This window comes from Plasmodium vivax, chromosome 8, assembly GCF_000002415.2.
Source record: "Plasmodium vivax chromosome 8, whole genome shotgun sequence".
Taxonomy (NCBI): Eukaryota; Apicomplexa; class Aconoidasida; order Haemosporida; family Plasmodiidae; genus Plasmodium; species Plasmodium vivax.
In genome coordinates, this window is record NC_009913.1 from 274,608 (window position 1) to 289,226 (window position 14,619).

The following is a 14,619-nucleotide window of genomic DNA, read 5'->3' on the forward strand; positions in this document are numbered from 1 at the left end:
AGGCAGGAATAAAATCTCACCCTCTCCCTCCATATGTGTATGCACATGTCCTGGGGATACATAACCAATTGTGTTTGCAGTTTTGTGTGGGTACTCATTTGTACCGCCATTTATTCATTTATGTACCTACCTGCATGTACCTCCACACACGGCATACGGAGGGACATCCCCCCGTTGCAGTTCCCCACGATGCGTTGCATTAACACAATTTTGCACAGTTGGGACAGATCGGTCGTCTAAAAAGAGGCAACACTGAAGTGAACATCTTAATAGGGGAGCAATATTCCTCCATGCATGTGTGCCTATAGTACATGCCCATGTGCATTCCCTCGCAAAGGGTTGGAAAAGAGGAAAAGAAAATGTAAGGCGAATAAAAACGGTCAACATGTTCGTTCCTTTGAAGCCCCGAACGGTGCCAGCGGGGTGAACGCAAATGTCACTAAATGGACGGGGGGCGAAAAAAAAAAAAAAAAAAATCTTTGTTAAAAAATTGCCTCCATTTGTGTTTCCCTTTATGGTGGGCCATCAACGGTAAACACCAAGCAGAAGGGCACAACATGATGGGTTTCTCCCTTCCTCTGTACACTTCGCGGGAAAGCTGCGAATACTCAGCTGTCATGTGTATTATATGTCCCAACGGGGAAATAAAAATTCCTGGGTGAAGGAGACAGCACAGGGCTGGAAAAGCGGGAAAAATAAAACTTTAATGTGAAAAAAAACAACGCCACGATGAATTGACGAAACTGTGGGGGGAAGTCACTACCGTCGCGCAGGTATCTTGGTACCCAGTTAAAGCAAACAAGAATGCGAAAATTGGCAGTAGGCCCAAATGGCCGTCGCAAAGGTTTTTCTTTCATCGCAAAGGTCTTTCTTTCGCTGCAACGCCCCCGGCGAGGGGCCGACGAAAAATCCCAACTTGTGCTGCGCCATGTGAGCCTTTCCCCCTTTCTGCGTCCAAATAGGCACCTCTCGCAGTGCTTACCTTTTGGTGATGTGTCTCCCCAACTGCGGAAGCATCGCCCCAGACTCATCCCAACCATTTCGCTCTTCTAATTTTGTCATTTAAAATTATTATTTTATTTTATTTATTTTTATTTTTTTTCAAAAGTTATCTAATTTGAAAACAAACTCATCGGAATTTAAAAAATGCAGAGTGGGGAATGAACATCAAAAGGTGGGAAAATAAAAGCGGCGAAGAGCGTGCTCAGCGTTAGGCACGCAAAATTATAGCGGTGGTTACTTCACATTGGTACACGTAGGCGAGTTACGCTCGCCAAACAAAAAAAAAAAAAAAAAAAAAATCATCACGTTACGTCACATCACATTACATCACGTAAAAATAATGAGAAGAGTAAAAATGTGCACACAAATGACGGGCAGCATAACCACTTCAAACGAAAGGCTGCAACTAGAGAGCTATCCTCATGGAGGGCACTGCCAGTGGACCCTTTCACAGAATGAAGCCAAAAAAAAAAAAAATAAAACGACGCAAACGTTAAAAAGGCGACAAGCGTTATGGCAGTTTCTCCCTCTTGTTGCCCTTTTTATTTTTATTCACCTTTGCAGGCACGTCAGCAACAACCTTATTTGCTGCGTGCCCTTCCTTCTGTATGTGTGCAAATAATTTATTTCGCGAGTCAAATGTTTCCCTGCACATTTTACACACCAGACTTTTTGTACTTTCTTTAATTTTACTTTTCGAATTTGCTTTTCCGCGTATGTCCTTACTGTCTTCCTTCGGCTCCTCCAAGTCTTTTTCTTCGTTTTCTTTCCTGTTAACACCTTCTTTTTTTTTTTTTTTCTTTAGCGATTTTTTTTTTCGCTTGGAAGATGCATAGTCGTCGCTCGAGTCCGTTTCGTTTGCGGCCTGCGAGGGGGCCTTCTGCTGTGCAGAATCGTCCTGCTGAGGCGACCCCTCCCGCTGTGCAGAATCGTCCTGCTGAGGAGACCCCTCCCGCTGCAAACTTTCTGTTGCGTCTGGCATGCCCTCTTCTTCCGTTGAATGCACCAATTTGTTTCGATTCCGCTTCTTCCCTTTGTACCATGACAAGACGTCTTCATCCAGGTGTGAGGACTCCGAGGCGGAGTTGACCCACTCGGGCAGGTTCTTCTCTGGGGCCGCGCCCTTTTTGTCTTTCTTTTTTTTCGCCTTCGACTTTGGGGCGCCCAGGGGAGCGCGCCCCTCCGAGTTATCGCTTTGTGGGTTATTAGGGGCGTCCATCTGACCGTCCATATGATCATCCATATGATCATCCATCGGGTCGTCCATCTGATCATCCATCGGGTCATCCATCTGATCATCCATCGGGTCGTCCATCTGACCGTCCATATGATCATCCATATGATCATCCATCGGGTCATCCATCTGATCATCCATCGGGTCATCCATCTGATCGTCCGCCTGCCCATCCACCCGCTTACCCTGCGACTCGGCCCCCCCGGCGCCGAAAATGCCCCCCAAGGCATACCTCTTGGCGTGCTTCAAAAAGTTGCTCACGTGCTTCTTGGACTTCTCGTGCGAGCTGTACTGCTTCATGCTTTTGAAGTTCTTCCTGCACACTTCGCACCGGTAGATGATTTCGCCGTAGGGGTTGTCCTCATCTTTGTCGCCTCCCCCGGCTTCTCCCTCTTCACAATACGAGTCGTCGTTCCGTTGGCCCCCGCGACCAGCACGGTGCTTCCCCGCTTCGCGGTGGCCCTGTTGGCTGCTCGAGGAATAGCCACAGGGTTGCTCCTCCTCCGATGCTTCCTCCCCCCCGGGGTCCTCCCGTTTCTCCTCATTCTGCTCAAACAGCAGCTTCCTCTGAAGTATCTGCTCTCTACGCTGCCTCTCCTTTTCTTCTAGCCGTTTCCTCTTCTCCTCGGCTAACTCCACAACCCTGTTGAGGTACCTCACATCGTGTTTCTTCAAATGCTCCACCAGAGACCTCACATTTTCGTTGAACTCCTTCCTCTCCTTTAGGCTTCTCTTTTCAGCCACTTTCTTCAAATTTCGTCTTACGTGTCTATTTTCTTGCTCAAACATTTTCATATATTCATACGAATAGTCAAATTTTTTAACGGTGGAGAAATTAGCCCAATAGGAGTAAAACTCATCTATTTGTTTTCCCCCCGATTGGGAGTTCCCAAAGGAGGGAGCATTCACTTGGTTCTCCCCCTTCTCTCCCTTCCTACCGTAACGGTTATACATATTTAGCTCTTCATTTTCCTCTTTTATTATTTCTTCAAATAATTTTCTATACACATTGTAAAAGCTCCTCTCATCTTTGTCATTAAATCCTTCGTAGCAACTGCTGCTGAAATATTCCCAGAGGTTTACACCCGAGGTGGCTCCTCCGAAGCTTCCACCACTTCCACCGCTTCTATCACTTCCGGCGCTCCCACTTCTTCTTCCTGCTTGCCTGCTTTGCTCCCGCTTTTCCTCACTTTCCTTTCCTGCAATGATTCGCACCCGATTTCTGTCGTACCATTTCCTCCTCCGCTCGTCCACCAAACATTCATATGCCTCCTGAACTTGCCGAAATATATTTGTGCACCTCTTCTGCTCCTCCTCGGACAAATGGGAGTTCTTATCTGGGTGGTACTGAAGAATAATTTTTTTGTAACTCTTTTTGATTTCCTCTACCGTCGCAGTACTTTCAACGTTTAATATTTCGTAGTAGCATTTGCATTTTTCTATATCCATGCTGCTGCTTCGGGGTTGGCGTGCTTATATGTGGGGGAAGGGGCAGAGTAACGGGTGAGGCGTACGGAGGAGCTACGCAAAAGGGGAAGCTATGCCGAGGGGGGTCTCCTACGCCTTCTTTTTGTTATCCAGCCCCGCTGCTGAGATCTCCAATCCGGAGGGATCTTTTCCTGCTTAGCTTCTCCTCCCCAGCGCTTGTGCCGCACAGCTCATCCGGCTATACGCGGGACGGGCGGGAAAAATACTCTCTGATGGGGAAAGCAAACCTGAGCAGTGGCGCTCGCTGCCTGCGTCACTATACCCTAATGGCTGCAATTTTGTCACAAAAATGTTGCAAAAATAACGCTCAAGTGACGCAAAAAATCACGACCAATGGGCACGTGCTGGACGTCTACTCCTCCTCCTCTTCCCGGGCGCTCCTCCCTTTCGAGCACCTAAATTGACGTAACATAACAAGCAAGCAGTCCAGCTCCGCAAGCGATTGTTTCCCTCACGCGGAGAATCCTCACATGATCATCGATCGAGTAGCAAAATAGGGAAGCATTCACTTTGCTGCCCCTTCTCAGCAATTCTTATAACAAGAGATTATTGCGTAAGTGCGTTTTTTTTTTTTTTTTTTTTTTTTAAATTTCCTCGTTAAGTAGCCCCTCAGCATTTATTTCTCGTCCCCTCCTTCGCAGCATCTCACCAGGTTCTTTGGGGGCGTAGTCGATACGTTTTTTCGGCCACCTTTTGCGCGACCAAATTGTTTGCCACAGAAGGGAGCATCTGCATGCCAGTGCTGCTTCTTCAGCTTCTGATTCTGCTTCTGTTTTTTTTGCAAAATGGCAAAGGCCATGATTGAATCTTCAAATGGTGTAGGTTTCTTCTTTTTTTTTTTTTTCTGCGCGCCCTCTTTTTGGTAATACCCTCCCATGCTACCGCTCTGCTGCTGCTACTGCTATCTTTCCCTTTTTCGCTCTCAACTCGCTCTTGGATTTAGTATGTGACTTACATGGAGAGGGGGGAAGCCAGCTCCCCTTGAATTGGGGCTAACCCTCCGCAGTCCCCACCTGTTTGACGAAGTGGGGAGAACCAAATAAAGGCGTTACAAAAAATTAAACAAACTTCACCGTTAACGGAAAAAAAAAAAAAAAAAAAAAAGAAATACATTTACATATACATATATATTTGCATATACATATACGTATACATGTGTGCCCTTTTTATGGGCAAACGCGCGCAACGCCTAAAACGAAATGTCTACGAACGAAGCGGGCACCTCGGCCTGAGCATCCGCGGGATTGGCTTGTTTGAAAATGGTGCTACCGGGGGGAACTACACTTGCCCCGCGTCCGCCCCGTCAGGCCAGCAAATGCCTGTTCGCCAGCGCGCGGTCGATCACGGAGGAGCCAGGCCAGCCAGACGAGCCAATGAAATCCTCCGCCACAATGGCGTAAAACTTTTTCTGAAAAGCAACGAGAGAACTGTTCCGCTTGATGGACAAGTCCGCAGTGGGGATGTTCATGAGGACCCGCATCTCCGCCAACAGGTAGCTCAAAACGGAGCCCGCGTAGTAACAGGAAAAGTGATAGGGGAAGCTGGTCGAGTGTATGGAATAGCTGGGCCCAATTTTGTAGGGAAGGTAGCTTCCAATGAGGTTGTAAAAAGGGGCCAGCGAATCATCGGCATGAGCGCGGTCATATGGCTGCCCATCTGCCTGCGCATGTACCTGCTCGTGTGCCTTCCCGTGTGCCACTCCCGCGCGACCCTCCAAATGGCTGGCGAAAAACTCTCGAGGGTTTAACCCGTGGATCTCGTAGTCCACCACCGCGTGCGTGAAGATGTTGGCCAGCCGAGAGGAGTCAAATTTAATGGCCTTGAAAATATCTTCACTTATTTTGGAGTTATTATCTGCCTTATTTGATAGCGCTTGCAACACGCTGAGGTTATTCACCAGGTGTTCACTCATGTGCGAAAAGAACTCCGCATAATCCAAGGGCATGTTCGAAAAACGATAGAGGGTATACCTCCTAGACAGTAACAACAAATGATAGGCATGCCCAAATTCATGAAATAGGGTTAAAATTTCTGAACAACTGAAGAGCTTTTTTTCTATTGGTATGGTCCCAATGAATTTGTAGTCAACCACTACGTGTCCTGGGCATATCAGGCAGGTATTCGATAGGCAGTTCATGGAGGGCACTCTAAAATAGTCCCTAAGCTTTATCTCCATGTAGGGTACTATATACATATAGCCTAGCAGACTATCCCCGGGGGGGACTTCCCTTCTGGGACTCTCTCCAAATCGACTTCGTGCTAGTGATTCGTATACGTGTGTATTGGCACCACTGCTATGATTAGCACTCCTCCGTTCAATCCTATACACGAGAGTCCCCTTGGGCCACTTCTTCGTAACGCCCTTCTCTCGCACCTCCTCATAGGAGAAGTTGTAAATCCGAGAGACTATTTCGATGAAATTCTTCCAGACGTGCCCGTGGGGGAAGAAGGTATTCACGAAGTATTCGTCTGGCTTGTTCGCACATTTGTTGTGGTAGTAGCTCCAGTCGTGCAAGGTGGGTTTATCCCGAAGAGGGGCCATTCTATCACGTCGCAATTCGCCTCTGTCGTGGGGAAGGCCATACCGATCGCTCGGTTGACTGCCCCCCCCCGAACGGAGTAACTTCCCCATGTTAACGCTCACACGCGCATAATCCCTATCCACCTTCTCCTTAACTAGGTTAAAGAAGTCCCTCAATTTGTTGTACTTACCCTTCTCACTTGTAAAATGAGACATTGAATAGTCCACCCAGTTTCTATACCCAAGCTTCGTCGCTACATCGTACCTCTTCTTCAGAATTTTTATTACGTCTCTATTTAGGCTTTGATTTTCATATGGGCTGTTCAGAAGAGTCAACACCTTTTCCCTTAACGCCGATTCGGTTACTCCGTTTAGGATAAATTCATAGTTGTGCTTGCTTATCGGTATTTTTAGCTTCTTCCTGTTAAATGCGCACTGGTGTTTCTGCTTCCATTCTTCGTCTATGTTTATTTGGCTCCTGTCTATTGTTAGGTGTCTGGGGGGGGGGGGGAGGATCACCATTATCACGACGATGACGATAATGATAATGATGATGATCACGATGATGATGAGGAATACCTACACATTGTAGGGGAACCCCCCGAAGGAGCATCCCCACATGCACAGCGCCGCACTCACCTTATCTTAACGCCGTTGATTTTCTTCAAATACGCGGCGCAGTCTGCGCCCAGCTCGGCCACCAAGTGGCTAACCGATTTCTCATTTTTTATGTGGATGCTATACGGGATGTATTTCTCATCCGCGCTTTCGACCCCCGTGATTTGTAGACTCGTGGCAATTCTCTGCTCCACATATTCAAGAACTTTCTTGTGCACAAAAGTGATCTTCTTCAACTTTGCACATGTGATTAGGAAGTAATACAAATTTAAGCAGCTCTGCAGAGTGGTGTGGCTTCTTTTCTGGTCACCCCCCGATACGACTGCACTTCGCGCACTGATCAGCTTGTCAATTTCTTTCGATATGAAAAATAAATTTATGCATGTTTTGTCTACAGGATAGCTGATCAGCTTGGAACTCTTCACGTGCTCCACAATTTCGTCATGCAGTTTTCTTTTTTCCGCCCCACATAGCATGGGCGATATTTTCGAAAAAATCAGAAAAATGCATTTATTTATAATGAACTTACTTCCTGAGTTCATTTTCTGGGGGGATGCTCAATTTTTTTTTTCTCTCTTTTCCACTTCGGCTAAACTGCTGCGTTTTTCTTAGCGTTGACTCTTAGCGCATTTTCGCACAACTCCTTTCCTCCCATTCGTTCTTAACGTCAAAGTTGGCATGAAGGATGCGGCCCCCCTTCTTCATGCCAGTAAAAAGTTGTTGCAGGGAGTTTCAAAAAAGAGCGACGCAGTGGTAAGTAGAACTTTTTTTTTTTTTTGCAAAATGGCTAGCTAAAAAAAAAAAAAAAAAAATTCCTACAAAATGGCTACCCATTCTGATAATTTTTTTTTTTTTTCATTATGGGCCCTTCTTCACACACGTGAAACCCAAAGCGTGTACGATTCTTTTTCGCCCATCGAGAAGTACCACTATGGAAAGGCTTCCCCTGTGAAGTGGCACTATGTCCGCAGATATGGCGACACATTCATCAGGTAAATCAAATTCGCATAGAACTTTCTACTGCGATGTTTCAAAAGATCGAGACGAATCAACCGTGGAGCTGTCTCCAAGGGCGGTATGCCACACGGTCCACTTGGGCACCCTGTTCTGTTTACACATAATCAGGCAATTGTTGTGCCTTTGGAAGGGATAAAAGGTGCCATTTATTTTGTAAAACATGGTGGAGCATGAAGCTCACTTGTTTGGTCTACCCCCGCGTAAGTACGCACATGCATGGCGGATCATCCCCCCGCACACATTCTACAAAGTGTTACATCCGCAAAGAAAAGAAAACAAAACAAGAAGAAAGGGAGATACTGCTCCCATAAGAACCGTAAAAGGATATATTTCGTCGCAAAAGAGAACCCCTTGCGGTGGGAATTTTATTTTTCCGTAAGCGCGCTTCACCCTCGCGTCCAAATGAATGCACACAAATTGCAAACGTGTGTGGCGACCGCATGTGCACTTATATACGGGTAAACCTATTTCTGCGAAACTCATTTGAACGTAGGCCCCTTTGCACACTGATCGAGTTTTCACCAACAGCGTCTGTTCAGTGGAGCAACGTTTAATACGAGGTGGCTACAAAGGAAGTATGCCAAAGATAAACATGCGCACCGGAAGCGCTTGGCACGTTCTCCAAAAAAGGGAAGTTCCTTTTTGAGAGGCGAAGAAAGACATTGTAACTTTGCAAATCCGGTTCGAACAACACAATTGTGTACCACCTTATCTGTTCATTTGCTCCATGTTGTGTGTATTACTTTTTTTTTTTTTTTTTTTGGTGGGGGCTGAAGAATCTTCGTACGTTGTACCATCACATGTGAAACGTTAGACAGCTCTCCTTCCCGCGTATCTCACTTTTTTTTTTTCCAAAAAAATGAATTAACCGTTCTGACCATTTTCCCATTTGGTCTAACCGCATGCGCGTCATTTTTTCTTCACATTCCACAACTTTTCCGAATTGCCATTTTAGCACTGCTACTTTTTTTTTTTTTTTTGGAAACTTCCTCCGACGTGGCGAACTGAGGGATTTCCCAAGTTGGCCAATTTCCACCGCGCAGCGCAGAACAAAATTGTTGACAACTCAGGGGACATCTATTTCGTTTTGTTCTCAGCTTGCACAGTGTTGCATAAATTTTTCCTTCCCGTTTGTGCATTGAAAAGGTGGAAAGTCAGGGAGGTATGAAGTTAAAAAAAAATTTTCTTTTAAACAGTGTATTTTATTTAAATGAAATGTTTTTTTAAATGAAATGTTTTTTTAAATGAAATGTTATTTTAAATGAAATGTTTTTTTCAAACGTAACAGATTTTCCCCCGCGCGATAATTATTGTGGCGTTACTTTGCTGCTTCAAAATAGCGTCTTTTAATGTAGAAAATGGCAAAAAAAAATGTGCGCACGAGTGGAGGGGTGTGCACGCATAGCAAGTGCATATAATATACACATGCGGACACGAACGTACTTGTGCACATGCCCATATGCGTACAACACCAGCAACCCGTTTATGCACAGATCGCGTGGGGGAAAGTGACCAGGGGTCGGGGAGAATTGCCGAAGAAAAGGAAACAAGGGCGGCAACTACGCCAAAAATGAAATGAAAAAAAGGTGTCTTCGAACAGGTGAAGTGAAAAAAAAAAAAAAAAAAAAATAAAAAATAAAAGAATGCAAAATAGTGTAATTTTATTTCTGACGATTCTTACGATGCGGAAGAGGGACACATTCGTCTGAAAAAAACTCACGGCAGTGGCGAAAAAATCGAGTGGCAACAAACGCACAGCTATATTGCAAAAAAGCGTGACACTGGAGGAAGTGGGGGGCGGCGCACGCGGAGGACGCATCGCACATGAAGCAGACGCGGCAAACGCGCAAACGTGCAAACGCTGCCAAAACTGCCAACACTGCCAACGCTGCCGACGCCGCACCCCAGACGGCCGCTCAAACGCGTTAAGGCAATAAACGAAACGCAGAGCAGAACGGAGCATAATATAACCTGGCAGAACGGAGCATAATATATCCTAGCAGAACGCAGCGCAACAGCGCCATCATTACATGATCGCCACGGACAAGCGCATACGCCCCGTCATTTGTTCTGTCTGCGCAGTCTGAGTGGAAGAAATGACGTTGCTATAATGCCGTTCCTAGTATTTAAAGTTTCTTTTTTTAGTTTTTTCTTTATTTCTTTATTTTTTTCATCGCGTCAATGCTGTGTAGTTCTCCTACCCCCGCATCATCACTGCTCCGCTACAGACGAGCTGCCTCCTCTTATGAGCATTCAATACAAACCGACTACATTTTGATGAGACAATTTTGAACATCCAAGGGGAAGAACACACCAAGTGGAGTCATCTGGCACATTCTCTCGCCTGAACATTTATTTTCTTTTTTTTTACAAAACGGTTCCCTAAATTTGTCACATTTACGAGGACAACCGTAGGACGATTTAGAGTCACGCCAGATTAGTGCACTACGCTCCACTGCACCGAGTTACGTTTTGCCACACTTTTCTCTTTCTCTCGAGAGATCGGGGCAAGCATAGGAAGATTAGCCAAGTGGTGGCGCAACAAACGACCGCGCCAATCAAGGGATGCAACAAACCAGCGTGATTACTCCCCCCTGCGGCTAGGCATACCGACAAAGACGTCCACCCTACAGCCCCCCTGACTCATCCCCCCATATCTCCCCCCCAAAAAAAAAAAAAAAAAAAAAAAACATGAACGATAACAACGCGCACCTACTTCAATTCTATGATGTGTATAAAGACAACAGAACCAAATGGGGAATCGGATTAAACAAATTGAACATCCATATAGAAAACTACAAATCAAACAGAACGAAATTATTTCTTTACGTACTATGGAACATCCTCATTTTTATATATATGCTTGAGTTTTTCGTGAATTTATTTTTCCTCCTTTGTATCTCACATGGTAATCTCGTGAGCACAAGTATCCTTTCCTTTTCTCTCTTGGATTCAATTTTAGTTATCCTTTTGACAAGCCAAGGAGTACATGCTTACTCGAAGGACAAGTCGATAGAATTACACAAGTGCGCCAAATATTTCCATGTCTTGAGCATTTGGTGCTCCGTCAAGTTGCTTCTCTACGTCTTCGTGGCGATTCTATCCTTTGCTCTCCTCCCCAGCGAGAAGCTCAACCGCCTTTTTTACTTCTATGGCACCAAGGGGCTTTACTTTAACTACTTCATAGAGATAGTCATAACTGTGAATGTGGTCAAAGCGGTGCTAACCTTCTTCACGGGTAAGCGGACCCGCGGAGTGGGTTCGTCTCTTCAGTTGTGACTGCCCAGCTTGACCATGTGCTGTTGTGACTGCCCAGCATGACCATGTGCTGTTGTGACTGCCCAGCTTGACCACGTGCTGATGCACCTCCCCATTTTCTCCTTCCCCCAATTTCTCCTCCCCCCATTTTCACGCCCCCCCTCCGCAGGCCAAAAGGTCCAGTACATCTTCAGCTGCATCAGGACGTCCACCATCCTGAAGAGCAAAATTCGCAAAGACCTCGAGAAGCAGTCCTTCCTATTTGAAGACCACACCTACGGGACATTCATGACCGACCTGCGCGAGTGAACGACGTTGCCACGCAGCGGTTGAGCCGACTGGAAAAGGGAACCCGCTTGGCCGTCTGCAAGTTGTTGGTTTGTTGCTCCCCATTTGGGCGGTGCGTATATTTTTATTTTTTTTTTTTTGTTTTATTTTTTTATTTTTCCTCTCTTGTCATTCACCCCTTTGCTTGTTCCACCTGATGGGTGAAATTGGCCCTTCGGCGCTTTGCATACACGTGGGCAAGGGCACACCTGCTCAGCTGCGCAAGCGAGCCTTTTCTGCGCGCACAAACTTTTTCTGCCCCCCCTTAGATTTTACGTTTTATAATTTACATGCGAATTGCTAATTTTTCCCCCCCTCTGTGCATTTCCGGGGGCAACTCTTCACACGGCACTTTCCCGCATGTGCTTATCAACTCCTGCTTGTGCGCATAAGGTTGGGCCCACTGCTCACAGCGCTCCCCCTCTTCATTTTTAGTTTTTGGCCTCGTATAAAAATTGCCCAATTTTTTTGATTGAAATTGTTTCCCCAATTTTAAAATGCCGCTCTTGGAGGAAGGCCTCTTCTCCGTAAGAGATTGTTTGCCCGTGGCAGGGAAAGGGCGACGGGTTACACTTCCCCTTTCCTCGTCCAGGGGGGAACGCCCTGATGGAAGCCCCAGCGGTTGTGTGCTCCTTCGCGAAAGGGGGTGTGTGCTAGTGTATCTTCTCCGCTCCGGGGAGTGCACAGTCCACCCAAAAAGGGAATAAAAACGAATTGAAGCGAAGTAAATATGCACATGCATATGTGTAACACCCCCAAATGGCAGCCGCGTGCAGGAGAGACTTCTCCAGTTCGACGCAGCAGCGGATAGATCTGTAGCCACCAAGCGTAAGTGTACATCGTACTCCAGTTCGCTGCTACCCATTTGGTTGGGGGTACTAACTCATCGCAGAAGGGTCAGGGGAAAAGGCACCTCGCGTAAAGGTGTCTCAGTAAAATTGGGCAGACTTACCCATCTCTGTGTGCAAGTCAAAAGGTACTCCAAAATAGAAGATGGAGGTGAGGAAGGAAGACCCCATCGCAGCCCCCTACATTGGAGTGAGCTAAGTGGCTAGCTGCGCATCTTCACACACAATGTGGATTCGCACTCTGGCGGGTCTTCTCCTGCTTGTGATTTATGCCCACCTTCGCGGGTCCCTTTCGGTTAGAGTGACTCCACATGGAGGGGCAAAAATGAGTCCAACTATGGGGTGGAAACCCCCCCCCCAGTACATCACAACCCTGGTGAATAAAACGCCGATAGGAAAGATAACCAAAAAGAGTGTGAGACCCCCCCTGCGGAGAACAAACGTAAAAATGATTTTAGCGCCGAAGGGATCGATGCACGAGAAGAAGACGAAAGAAATTTTGGAAGACCCACTGAAAAACTACCCATGGGAAATAAGCATCCCCTTTCACGAAACGATTACAAAAGAACTGAGTCCGTATTATAACTTCCTGAAATGTGAATGGGCATACGTAGACCACAAAAAGGACGTGAGGAGACCATGCGGGAAGATCGAAGGAGGGCTGGAAAATTATGATGGGAAAGGATTAAAATTAGAGAAAGGAGTAGACAGACCAAGGTATAATAAAATACCCTACTATGATGACCATGGGGTTGAATGGAGAAATATAAACCAAGACGAGCTAATAAGATTTGACTTCCTCCCAGATGGCAATCAGGACCAAACCTTCCTCGAAACAGAAGAAGATCTGGAGCATCGACAGTGGGGGAATTGGAATTATAACTCTTCTAAAGAGACGACGCAGTTAAACTCTGCTTGGAGAGATCCCGTGCTGTCTAGAAGTCTGACGAATTTAATTTACCCTTGGAATCATAAGGCACATGAAAATCATGCTATTCCTTATGGGTATAGCTCCCCCGCTTTGTTTATACCTGAACCCAAGATCGAGTGGGAGCTCGCGGCCAGGGGATTCTTCGCGGGCTATTATGAAGATCCGAACTGGTCACGCATCAAATATTACAAGCAAACCAGGAAACTTATTTTACAATGGCATGATGAAAGTAAGAACAACGGTGGTGAGAAGGACAGCCGGGTGATGGACAGAATCAAAATGGAGCTCTTTGGAATGACCACTAAAAAAAGATACCCCTCCAAGCAAATCAAACTGATCAACGAGCATGCACTGCTGAGAGCCAAAGAAATCGTTCTAGATCATTTATTGAACCCTAGTGGAGACCCAGATTATATAACCTACTTCCTCGATAGACATGAACCCATAGACTACATCGGGGGGGGGAACCACCACTGCTCGGAGGAAGAAATTAAAGACAAAACAGTGGTACTTAACATGTGTGTTTACCCTGTCAAACAGAGGCATGAAACTTACTCAAGCAATATGTCCATTTCGGAGATGGCCGAAATGTACCACTACTACATGACGGAAATAAGGGGAGAGGGCAGGTCCCATCAGTCATGTGAAGATCCGGTGGAGGATAAGTACCAATGCTATGAGTTGCAAAAACAGAGGGACCAATTTCCTGCCTTGGTATCACTATATAAACCCCTTTGGACGAATAAAAAATTTGGAGATGAATTTGGGCAGGCTCTCCGGGAGGGAGAGAAAGTACGCCTCGACCAGCTGCGCACGTTTAACAGAAAACTCAGGGTTAAAAGGAGGAGCAAACTCACTCCGGAACAGAGGGACGCCTACAACTACGTCGATGACTACAGCTGTGTGGACGACCAGTACGAGTTTTAGCCTGCGCGGCGGCTTCGCGGCGGCTGTGTGACATCTACGCGGAGGCTGTGTACCATCGACGCACCACTTCTTCACCCTTCTTCACTCTTCTCCACCCCTTTACACCCTTTTTTTTGTACCATTTGAACACCAGGAGGGGGACGCACCGCGCACCCCCATCCGTTCGCCTAAAATTTGAACTTCCTTTTTAAAAACAACTTCGTTTGGTACCTCCCGAGGTGGCTATCCATGGGGGAAGTGCCATCCGCGGCGCGCAAAAGAAAAAGATTGTGACGAAATGGGAGACCAATTGAAAGACAGAGCACACTGCAAAAGGGGGATTCCCTCCTTTTTGCGGACATTACAAATGTAGGGGTCGGGACCGGGGGGAGGAAAAAAAAAAAAAAAAAACACATATGTACATATACACATATATACATATACATATGTACATTTCATAAAATAACGG

At 46.2% G+C, this 14,619-nt stretch overlaps 5 protein-coding genes across 5 annotated transcripts, besides 6 other annotated features; 2 read left to right on the forward strand and 3 right to left on the reverse strand.

Moving 5' to 3' along the window:
* Positions 1-1,513: 1,513 nt before the first annotated feature.
* PVX_094470 (hypothetical protein) lies at positions 1,514-3,685 on the reverse strand (the record flags this gene model as incomplete). The annotated part of the gene is made up of 1 exon (XM_001614312.1): positions 1,514-3,685. One exon carries the CDS (start codon positions 3,683-3,685, stop codon positions 1,514-1,516), a length of 2,172 nt encoding a protein of 723 aa, XP_001614362.1.
* Positions 2,151-2,172: a microsatellite.
* A 1,342-nt stretch (positions 3,686-5,027) lies between the features above and the next one.
* Positions 5,028-6,767, reverse strand: PVX_094475 (hypothetical protein, conserved; the record flags this gene model as incomplete). The annotated part of the gene is made up of 1 exon (XM_001614313.1): positions 5,028-6,767. The coding sequence occupies one exon, from the start codon at positions 6,765-6,767 to the stop codon at positions 5,028-5,030; it is 1,740 nt and encodes a 579-aa protein (XP_001614363.1).
* A 113-nt stretch (positions 6,768-6,880) lies between these two features.
* Positions 6,881-7,405, reverse strand: PVX_094480 (hypothetical protein; the record flags this gene model as incomplete). The annotated part of the gene is made up of 1 exon (XM_001614314.1): positions 6,881-7,405. The coding sequence occupies one exon, from the start codon at positions 7,403-7,405 to the stop codon at positions 6,881-6,883; it is 525 nt and encodes a 174-aa protein (XP_001614364.1).
* A 1,531-nt stretch (positions 7,406-8,936) lies between these two features.
* Positions 8,937-8,956: a microsatellite.
* A 1,615-nt stretch (positions 8,957-10,571) lies between these two features.
* On the forward strand, positions 10,572-11,447 carry PVX_094485 (hypothetical protein, conserved; the record flags this gene model as incomplete). The annotated part of the gene is made up of 2 exons (XM_001614315.1): positions 10,572-11,118; positions 11,308-11,447. The coding sequence occupies 2 exons, from the start codon at positions 10,572-10,574 to the stop codon at positions 11,445-11,447; spliced, it is 687 nt and encodes a 228-aa protein (XP_001614365.1).
* Positions 11,448-12,335: 888 nt separating this feature from the next.
* Positions 12,336-12,366: a microsatellite.
* Positions 12,367-12,539: 173 nt separating this feature from the next.
* Positions 12,540-12,565: a microsatellite.
* A 1-nt stretch (position 12,566) lies between these two features.
* Positions 12,567-12,597: a microsatellite.
* Positions 12,598-12,638: 41 nt separating this feature from the next.
* On the forward strand, positions 12,639-14,303 carry PVX_094490 (hypothetical protein, conserved; the record flags this gene model as incomplete). The annotated part of the gene is made up of 1 exon (XM_001614316.1): positions 12,639-14,303. The coding sequence occupies one exon, from the start codon at positions 12,639-12,641 to the stop codon at positions 14,169-14,171; it is 1,533 nt and encodes a 510-aa protein (XP_001614366.1). The 3' UTR covers positions 14,172-14,303.
* Positions 13,503-13,679: a microsatellite.
* Positions 14,304-14,619: the final 316 nt, after the last annotated feature.